General features: G+C 54.4%; 1 protein-coding gene across 2 annotated transcripts; it reads left to right on the top strand.

Moving 5' to 3' along the window:
• Positions 1–7,393: 7,393 nt before the first annotated feature.
• Klf2 (Kruppel like factor 2) lies at positions 7,394–9,932 on the top strand. Of its 2 annotated transcripts, none has more exons than XM_041674690.1 (3): positions 7,394–7,630; positions 8,057–8,867; positions 9,324–9,932. In XM_041674690.1, the coding sequence occupies exons 1-3, from the start codon at positions 7,559–7,561 to the stop codon at positions 9,497–9,499; spliced, it is 1,059 nt and encodes a 352-aa protein (XP_041530624.1). In that variant the 5' UTR covers positions 7,394–7,558; the 3' UTR covers positions 9,500–9,932. The 2 variants fall into 2 exon arrangements, with proteins under 2 accessions (XP_041530624.1, XP_041530623.1); XM_041674689.1 differs by having other exon boundaries at positions 7,395–7,630; positions 8,054–8,867.
• Positions 9,933–10,494: the final 562 nt, after the last annotated feature.

The following is a 10,494-nucleotide window of genomic DNA, read 5'->3' as shown; positions in this document are numbered from 1 at the left end:
TGGTAAGTAGATGTTTGACAGATGATAGCCAGCTCTCTGTCAGCAGTAAGCTGAAGCTGGCACCTGTACCTTCACAGGCAGGTGTGTGCCATTTGCTCTTCCTGCCTGATGAGCAAGACCCTTCACCAAGCCCACCGTCACACTCACAGCCTGGCCTGAGGCTGCCTCCCAGGCCCCAGTTCCCTCCACCTCCCCGCGCAGCCTCATTTGTGTCCTGTGAGCTGGTGGCCAGGACGCTGTCATGGCATGGACATACCCACACGAGGCCCATGAGAGCTAGCACAGCATCTATTAAATGTACTTTGAGAGGCAACAGCATTGGTGAGTACTGAAGATCTGGAGACTAAAGGCTACCGGGCGCACTTCCCCACTGAGCCCAGGCAGGCAGGGTTGGGATTCACTCTTGTCCACCATATGGTATCTTCCAAGGCGACTTAGTCCTTGGAAGATGAAGCCATGAGTGGGGGTGTGGCGCCATGCCAAGGAAACACGTTTATACTAGCTGAGATTTGGCTGTCATAGGATGCCTCTTGTAGCTCAGCGTTCCCTACCCCAGGCAGTTGTGAGCTGCATGACTTGGAAGCAAGGAACCGAACTTGTTCCTCCTCAGGAGCAACAAGTGATCTTAACTGCCAAACTGCCCCTCCAGCCCTTTTCTTGTTTGGGGGGCAGGACGTCAGTATGTAAACTCCAGCCTGGCGTCAAACTCAGGCCCAACCTCTTGCCTCAGCCTCCCAAATTCTGGATGACAGCTGAGCCCGGCAAACATGACTGCTATGAACACACGCGGCTCGGGCATCAGCCCCGCTGGGGGATGAGGAACCCTAGAGTCCACTGCATGTATGAAGATGAGATTCGATGAGAAAGCACACGGTACTGCTCAGTGCCAGGCTCTGCATAAAGTAGGTGATCAACAAATCATGCAAACGTCCCCAAGTGGGTCATGCGTATTCACGAGACTGAAGCTTGTGTGGAAGAGACAGGATCTGACCAGAGCCCAGAAGGGCGTGGGGCAGGGTGCAGTTCACCCCAGCAACGAGAGTACGCTTGCCAGGCATTTGAAAAGCCCGGGGTCCATCCTAGCACTCTGGAGGTTGAAGGAGGAAGAGTAGGAGGGTAAGGTCATCCTTGGGGCATAGGTTGAGGCTAGCCTGGGCTACATGAGAACCTGTCTCAGACAGACATAAATAAGGAAGTACCAGAAACAACGACAACTGGACAGTGGCTTTTCTCACAACATTTTGCTACAAGAGCCAAGGACAAGAAGTCCATTTTCATAAAGTTGGGCCTGGGACACACATCTGCCATCCTTGCACCCAGGAGGCCCAGGGGTCAAAAGCACTGAGCAATGGAGGCAAGGGCAGCCTGTGTAGCAGGGAGAGTTCCAGAACCTCACATCTCAAGATGAGGTAGAGGGGCAGGGAGAGGAGGAAAAGCAGGATCAAACTTTGTGTTTTGTAGACCTGAGTGTCCTAGAACACACTCTGTAGACCAGGCTGGCCTTTAACTCAAAGAGTTCCTCCTGCCTCTGCTCGGAGTGCTGGGATTAAAGGTGTGCACCACCACTGGAAAGCACTTCCAGTAAAAGAAACTCCGCAGTCGCGAACTTCCCAGCAGACCCCAAGCCTGCACAGGAAACACTCAGTCCTCGGCTGGGCCTGCCCTCCTCTGCCTCTGCTGTCACTGTGATCCCTCCAGGGCGTTCAGAAGGTCTTGGAAGCTCAGCTGTATTTTATGTGACGTCTTACTGGGCGCATTCCTGAGTGCTTGCTCTCAGGGATTTGAGCCAACTGCACACAATAACAATTTTGGAGAAAACAGCTGGTGGAGAGAAGGGCGGTCTAGAATCCAGCTGTGGAAAAAAATGAACGGAACCTAGAAATGGCCAGGAGCCAGAAACAGGGGATCATGGGCTCCTACAATGACAAAGACTAAACACACACACAGAGTTTGAGACTACCAAGGATATAGACCATGTATTTCTTTAGTTCAATCTACATGTCTTCTGGGTATCAGCATTTATTTCTAGCCCAGATTTTGAAACTTGTAGGTTTTCTTGAGCCCCATGAAGACAGCCTGGCAAAGCTACATGCATACTACTTAGTCAATCCTTCACTCAATGCACACATCACTAGTCAAACACAGATCACAGACACAGCCAATCAAACAGCACTGATTTATAGGCCTGAGCCTAAAGGAGTGCAGTGTCCATGGCTCACAGCTGGGAAGGATCTCAGTCATACAGATCCAGCCCCTCAATAAACAAATAAATATAATAATAAATACATTGTACCTGGTATTTGGTGATCGTAGCAGTTGAGGAGTAGGAGACAGAGGAGCAGGCAGCTCTCTGAGATTTAGGCCACATTGGTCTCCATAGCAAGTTCTGCCCCAGACCTTGTCTAAACAATCAAAACCCCAGAAAACATTGCACACATGTGACATTCTCAAAAATAAATATTCTAGAATGCTAAGCACAATTTAACGAAAATAATAATGTTTGATGAGGCCCAGCTCAGTGATTGACTACACTGACCGTGCTGTCCTAGCCATGGTGACCAAGTATAAACAGAAGGGGCCAGGAGAGTGAGGGCATCCCATGGAGAGGGGGGTGTGGGGCAGACCCGGAGCTGATCCCCACGCTGAGGAATCTCAAGGACACTAACAGAGGTCTCCTCCATTTACCTACCTGGCACCTCCTTTGGGCTTCTGAGTTCTCTTCTCTCTCTCTCTGTCTCTGTCTCTCTCTCTCTCTCTCTCTGCGAAAGGGTCTCATGTAGCCCAGGCTGGCCTGGACCCTACTGCTTCCATCTCTCCAGTACTAGGGTGACAGGTGGCCACCACAGCAACCTGAGCTGCTGCTTTCGGAAGGCCACATTTATTTCGTGTTCCTGTATGCAAACATGTTTGTGTGTGTGCACCCCATGGTGCGCAGGGAGGGGACTCGGGACCACTTATGGGAGGCCTTCCTCTCCCTTCACCGCATGGGCTCCAGGGATGCACACAGGTGCTCAGCCTTCCCCAATAGGCCGTCTTACCAGTTCTGATTTGCTGTTTGTGGAGACCAGATCTCTCTCTCATTCTGTTGCCTAGATTTGCCTTGAACTCATGGCCATCCCCCTGCCTCAACTCTTGAAGGGCAGGGATTCTAGGTGTGTGTCAGGACTCCTGGGACACCTTGAGCATCTGTGTGTGTATTTCAGGACTGCCTCTGTGGGTGCCCCTCAGAGCTGCACAGCTTCTCTGAGACATAGGGCTGTTGATCTGACTTCAATCCCAGGGCATCTCCTCATCTAGAGATAATCAAGAGGCACACAATGGGGGCTGCAGAGATGGCTCAGCCCCTAAGAGCTCTGGCTGCTCTTCCAGAGGACCCGGGTTCAATTCTCAGCACCCACATGGCAGCTCATAGCTGTCTGCAACTCCAGTCCCAGGGGATCCAATGCCTTCTTCTTAGGATACTACACACAGTGCATAGACATACACACAGCAAAACATCTATACACATAAAGTAAATCCATGCTTTTTGTTTGTTTTTCGAACCGCGTCTCCCTGTGTAGCCTGGGCTGTCCTGGAACTCACTCTGTAGACCAGGCTGGCCTTGAACTCAGAGGTCTGCCTGCTTCTGCTCCCCAAGTGCTGGGATTAAAGGCGTTTGTGCCACTCCTGGCCTTTTCATTTTAAGTTAAGGCAATCGAGAAGCAGAGGCAGAAGGATCTCCGTGAGTTCCAGCTCAGCCAGGGCTACACAGTGAGACCCTGTCTAAAACAAACACCAAATATAAAAACTAAAAACAAGAGCAGGCGAGATGGCTCGGTGGGTAAAAGCACTTGCTGCCAACATGAGTTCGATCCCTGAAATACACATGGTAGGAGGAGGGAGACACAAGTTCCTCTGAGCTCCACATGCGTGCTGCATGCATACGCAGGCGCACACCCTCTCTCTCTCTAGCAATGAATAAAATGAACAAACACACACTAAAAGAAAACCCGTTCAGAAAAGAGCGGCGGCTGCGCAGGGAGGTCAAAAGACACCTCGAAACCCAAGTGTGCCAGGAACTACCAGCGAACCGGGCCAAGAGCAGCAGCTCCCAAGGAGGAAAGAGTGGGGTCTACTGGGAAAACAGCTACACAAAGTGCATTCTTCACCTGCAAACTCAAAGGTCCAAACTCCAACGCAGAGACCTGGCTTTGGGGAAGGCCCAGAGACCCAGGGTTCCAGCCCAGCCCAGCCCCGAAGTCACCATAAAGAGACAGAAACCCATTAGGTCCCTGACAGCTGAGGGGACCACAGGGCTGACAGGACACAACACCAGAGGCTCAAGCAAGGAAAGGAAAAATCAAAAAGTTGGACTCCACCAAAGTTAAAAATGGAAGCCAGGCCCATGGTGGTGTTTCTCTGTCATCCCAGGACTGGAAGGCTGAGGCAGGACAGTCAAGAATGCAAGATCCTGGTCAGCGTCTTGAAAAAACAAAGCAAGCAAACAAACAAACAAACAAAATCCAAGGTCCAGTGAGGACCACAGAGGTTAAGGCTCTGGCGACCAAGCCTGCCAACCCAAGTTCAATCCTAGAAACCAACCACACAGTAGGAGAGAGGCGACTTCACAAAGAGGTGCATAGCTCTCTCTCTAAATAAATAAAACATAATGAATAAAATTAAAAGACACTTTATCCAAAATGTACCCTGCAAAGAGCGCCCTTACAAGAATTTGAAGGCAGGCCATCTACTAGGAGAGAAATCTTTGTAGAGACCAAGGACAGCTGTAGACTAAGACAAAAGATGCAAAGGTAACCAGAAGCAAACAAAACACTCCATTTGAAATTAATCAAAAGACTAAGCGGGGCGCCTGGGCACAGAAGACCTGCGCATGTCAGAACAAAGCAGTACAAGGAGAAAGTATGCAGAAAGAGAAATCCGCATTTCAAAAGCTCCCCAGCCAGCCAGGGCCCGCGACTGAGGCAACACGCACCTGTCCTGCGGGGAAAGGAGAAGTTCCCTAACTCCCCAGGCTAGGCCTGGCTCAGGCCGGGGAAGCCCTACCTGGAGCCCTGGCCACCGCTGCTAGACCCTGTGAGCTCTCAATAGTTTTAAAAGTTGTATTTTTCTTATCTGTGTGTGATTGTGTGTGGAGGCCTGAGGACCTCAGGAGCCAGGACTCTCCTGGGGATTGAACCCCAGTTGTCAGGCTTAGTTTTAAGCATCCTTACTGTTTTGAGTCATCTCTCCAGGTCTGAAGCCTCCCCCCAGTTCTGGGATGACAGGCAAGCATCCTCACAGGGTCTTGTGTTATTTAGTAGTCGTTCTGTGGCTCTTTGAGGGAATTTGTGCCAGTGAATATCAGGGTGCCCAGACACTCAAACCCCTTAGTAACAGGCCATGGATGCCTGGAGGGGAGGTTACAGGCCCCATGTGGGACTCCCATAGACAGTAAAATGCCACCGGGTGGGTTGCCCCTAAGCCAGAACAGCTTTGGAAGTCACATCACTCTGAATCGTCTAGGAACGACAAGGAAAAGAAGTCTGCTATTCAGAACAGACTCAACCCCTACTGATGGAGCAACCCAAGCGGCCTCTGGTCTGGGATCTCAGCACTCTGCAGGCAGGGAGAGGCGGGGAGATTGCCTTCCTCGGCTATGTGAGAAAAACACACACCCCAAATAAAAACGAACAAAACTCCCTACTCAGCAATTCCCCCAGAATCCTAAACCTTGGCTGAAATGATCCATATCACATCTTTTGCTTCTTATGGTGAAGGGAAACTGAGACTCCTTCCGCCCCGGTGGTTCGTTCGGATCCGGAATAAACAGCTCTGGGCCGCTTTTGCTCTCTGTGAGAAACACGTGATGTTCTCCCCCTCTGTGATGAGGTGCTCCATAGAGAGTTAGAGTTCACGGGACTGTGCAGGTTTGGTGTAGACACTGCTGTTGAATGGAAATGACCTGAGGAGTGTTGGGGGCTGGTGTGTCTGTGTTTCATAGATGTTGGGAAAATCCCAGAGAGGCAAGGCCTCTACATAGTCACACAGTGGGTAAGGGGCAGAGGCTGGGTCAATATGGAGCCTGCAGCCACCTAACCCTGCTGCAAGGGGCTGCCCTTGGGATCCTTGGCACCCAGGCTGACTGCACCCTCAGCACCTGCTTCAGGTATGACTTGAAACACTGCTCCCCCTTACCCAGAGGGCTCCCCCTTGCTTTTCCCAGATCTCACCTCAACAATTGCTCCTGGGTGGGTCAGGCTTGCATCATTTTCCCTCCCCCAGGCCCTACCACACACTTCCTCCTCTTCCACTATTTCCTTTTTTCTGTTTGGGCCCTGTGGGTATTATGTATATTTATTTGACATGCCCATCCCCCACTGAAAGTACTCTTTGCCCTTTGTGTCAGCCAGTTGACAACACTTCCCAGCACCCTGGCCTCAGTTTCCCTGCACTTGAAGGGTTTATCTGAGGTCCATGGGGGAGGTAAAAAGGTCCCAGAGACCCAATACTTGGTATTTATCTACTTATTATACTTTTTATTTTATTTTGTTTTGTTTTTTGAGACAGCATTTATCTATATAGCCCTGACTGTCCTGGAACTCTCTTTGTAGACCAAGCTGGCCTCTAACTCGGAGACATCCTCCTGCCTCTGCATCCCGAGTGCTGGCATTAAAGGTGTGCACCACTGGAGCCCAGCTGTTGATTGTAACTTTTAATTATTGCATTGCAACTTTTTACAACGTGTGTGTGTGTGTGTGTGTGTGTGTGTCTAGGCATGTGTGCCACAGTGCACTGTGGAGGTCAAAGGTGACATGAGAATAGATTCTCTCCTCCTGGGGACTGTGGGTCAGGCTTGAAAGCAAACACTGAGCCATCTTGTCTGCTCCACGTTTTTTTGTTTTCTTTTGTTTTGCTTTGTTTTGTTTTTGTTTTATGTTTTTTTGAGACAGAGTCTCCTGTAGTCAGGGCTGGTTTTAACCTAATGCTTTCAATCTCCCAAGTGTTCAGAGGATGCTTTTCCTTATGTCTGTCTGAGCGACAAGAGAGTCTACGTGACCGCCCCTTCAACTTTCCCCGGTAGCCCAGACAGGCCCCAAACTCTTCTTTCTCCTGCCTTAGCTTCCAGAGTAGCTTACATGTCAGGCTCACATAAGAATTTCACAGAGCGTCTCTCTGATCAACAGTGACCCCAGACTTCCCATGCATCGGTCTAGATTTTCGAGGGAGACACCGGGGAAGCCTCCTTAGCCTCAGCCCGAGTTCCCCGCGGAGTCCCAGGTGCCACCCCCGCATGCTAGTCTGGCTGTTGTGCCCGGAGTGTTGACGCCGTCGTCATGGGGACGGACGGGGGCGGCCCTTGGACACAGCGGGCGGGGTCTGAGGCGAGCAGCCCGGGCTCCCGCAGCGGGTGCCGCCGCCGCCGCCGCCAGGCTTATATACCGCGGCTAAATTTAGGCTGAGTCCAGAGCTCGTCCCCATCCGGGACGCGTTTCCGCCACCGCCTCCTGGCCCGCCCCCCCGTGCCGGCCGCGCCTATAAGGCCTGGGCGGGCCGGGCCGCGACACACACAGTCTCTGCCATGGCGCTCAGCGAGCCTATCCTGCCGTCCTTTGCCACCTTCGCCAGCCCGTGCGAGCGCGGCCTCCAGGAGGTGAGGGCGATGGGGGACCGCGGGTGGTGGGGCAGCGGAGGACCAGGCCACAGGATGTGGGCGCAGAGGCGAGGATTGGGGATGGCAAACGCCAGGGCGCAGACCGCGGGCGGCGGGGGAGACCTTGGGCTGCGGAGAGTTAGACTGCGGGCGGTGAGGAGTTAGACCTCAGGCTGTGGAGGAACAGAGAAGTAAGCGCAGGAGCTGAGGAGGACACCTCGCGAGGATGACGACCTGTAGGTGCGGTTCGCAGGCGCCGGGGAGTTAGTTAGATCTCGGGCGCAGGAGCTGAGGACCCGCGCGCATATAATGGATGGGTGAACACCGGGTGCAGACCGCGGGCGCCTGGGAGTTGAGTTAGACCTTTGGGGTACCGAGGAGCAAAAGGCGGCTCCGGGCTCACGTCCCGTGTCCTGTCTCCAGCAGCGCTGGCCGCGCAACGAGCCCGAGGCGAGCGGCACCGATGAGGACCTCAACAGCGTTCTGGACTTCATCCTGTCCATGGGGCTGGACGGTCTGGGTGCCGAGAACCCTCCCGAGCCGCCGCCACAGCCTCCGCCGCCTGCTTTCTACTACCCGGAGCCGGGCGCCCCGCCGCCCTACGTCACCCCCGCGGCAGGCCTGGGAACCGAGCTGCTGCGCCCGGAGTTGGACACGCCCCCGGGACCGGCTCTGCACGGCCGCTTCGTCCTTGCGCCCCCGGGGCGGCTGGTGAAGGCCGAGCCCCCCGAAGTGGACGGCGGCGGCTACGGCTGCGCGCCCGGCCTGACCCGCGGGCCGCTCGGGCTTAAGCTCGAGGGCGCCCCGGGAGCGGCAGGTGCATGCATGCGGGGCCCCGCCGGTCGTCCCCCGCCGCCCCCGGACACGCCGCCGCTCAGCCCCGACGGCCCCACGCGCCTCCCCGCGCCGGGACCCCGCAACCCGTTCCCGCCGCCCTTCGGCCCCGGCTTCGGCGGCCCTGGTCCCGCGCTGCACTACGGGCAGCCGGCGCCTGGCGCCTTCGGTCTCTTCGACGACGCGGCCGCCGCCGCGGCGGCCCTGGGCCTACCTCCCCCCGCCACCCGCGGTCTCCTTACGCCGCCCTCGTCCCCGCTGGAGCTGCTGGAGGCCAAGCCGAAGCGCGGCCGCCGCTCCTGGCCCCGCAAGCGCGCCGCCACGCACACTTGCAGCTATGCCAACTGCGGCAAGACCTACACCAAGAGTTCGCACCTAAAAGCGCACCTGCGTACGCACACAGGTGGGCGCCTGGCCTCACCGGCGGTGGGGTGGAGCTGCGGCACGGGAATGACCGCGAGTTCAGGCCCAGGCTAGGCTACGGAGGGAAGGGAAATGGTATATATTGCTACCAAACATTGGTCCTGGCAAGGGGGCGTGGCAGACTTACATGTTGGCTAGGGGCACCAGTGCGGGCTTAGGGTCTGCGGAGGACACGATTTCCATCCCCAGCTCTGCGTATAACGCCTGGCCCCAATGATCATAAGCAGGAGGATCGGGAATTCACAGCTAGCCTAGTGTACTCCATACTTAATCGGAGAATGTTAGGGGAAAGGCGCACAGCCTCAGGAGTACAGGTTCTTCTCCAGACTAGAAGTGGGTGGAGATGAGCATGGAGAGGGAGGGAGCAGGTGCCGTTGGGCGCTGGGTGCCAGAACTGGGCTTTCGGGGAAACTGACTGTCATTGCCTCCCCCGCAGGTGAGAAGCCTTACCACTGCAACTGGGACGGCTGCGGCTGGAAGTTCGCGCGCTCCGACGAGCTTACCCGCCACTACCGCAAGCACACGGGTCACAGGCCGTTCCAGTGCCACTTGTGCGACCGCGCCTTCTCCAGGTCCGACCACTTGGCCCTGCACATGAAGCGACATATGTAGCCTGGGTAGACCTGGCTACTCCATGCACGGCCGTGGCGGGTCCCACGCGCCGGGCACGGTCCTTTTCAAACTGACTGCTATTTATTGGACCCTGAGGACGAGGCCGGGAGTGTGGTGCAGCTGCCACCAGTTCTGGCCCCCACCGTGACTGAAGGCCCCAGGGAAGAAGACAGGAGCCTGTGACGAATGTTTTCAAAATGGTGCAATAATTAATTGACTTATTTCCCTTGGGTCCCCACTAGAGGATCGAGGCTAGATGCCTTGTGAGAAATGGCCTTTGAGTGTACTGTCCCCCGTGTCGTTTTTTATGATATTGTATATAAGTGACTGGCAGATTGTATTTACTATAAGGGAGACGATGGCATCTTTGCCGCCTGCTTCATTTTTATAAGACTTGGTGTTTTCTAATTAAAGTTTTGAATCTTTGGAAGAATCACCGCAGTGGTGTGGCTGGGGAGGGGGAGGCCCTGAGGGGCATAGGGAGTGGCGCCTGTGGCCAAGGTCACCAGCTGCAGCCCCCAGCTGCCAGGGCCTGTGGGTTCTCTATAAATGTCAACATGGCGTTTTAGGATTGAGCACGGGTTATTTTAAGGCAGCTACTTTGAGCCATAATTTGCCCCCTTGTTCTCCAGAGCTGGGAAAAGTGTTGGTCCCACTGATGTGGCCATCGAAGCTGGAAGAGGGGAGAGAAGGAAAATTCAAAATCTTTTTCTGGTAACTTCTGGGGTTTTAGCCAAACTTAAGGAGTATGCTGACGTTTCGTTGCTTTTTTTAAATTTTTATTTTTGGAAGCTGGGGTTTAATATGTAGACCAGGCTAGCCACAAACTCAGATTCCTCTGCCTCCCAAGCGTTGAGGTGGATCTTTTTATTTTTGTGTTTGGGGACACTGCACATGTGGCAGTGGGGTGTGGAGACCAGTGCTAGCTTGGAGTTGCCTCTCTGCAGGTCAGGTCTTCAGGCTGCAGGAGCCCCCACCTGGCTGAACTGGCTCAC

Source organism: Microtus oregoni, unplaced genomic scaffold, assembly GCF_018167655.1.
Source record: "Microtus oregoni isolate MIOR12 unplaced genomic scaffold, Mior012 000025F_ref0000491, whole genome shotgun sequence".
In the NCBI taxonomy this organism is placed as follows: domain Eukaryota; kingdom Metazoa; phylum Chordata; class Mammalia; order Rodentia; family Cricetidae; genus Microtus; species Microtus oregoni.
The sequence above is the reverse complement of the archived record's forward strand: the minus strand, read 5'-3'. Positions and strand labels throughout refer to the sequence as shown.

Coding starts and splice junctions, on each gene's coding strand:
- Klf2 (XM_041674689.1), top strand. CDS start 7,559: ATGGCGCTCAGCGAGCCTATCCTGCCGTCCTTTGCCACCTTCGCCAGC. Junction 7,631..8,053: donor GCGAGCGCGGCCTCCAGGAG/GTGAGGGCGATG, acceptor TCCTGTCTCCAG/CAGCGCTGGCCGCGCAACGA. Junction 8,868..9,323: donor GCACCTGCGTACGCACACAG/GTGGGCGCCTGG, acceptor CCTCCCCCGCAG/GTGAGAAGCCTTACCACTGC.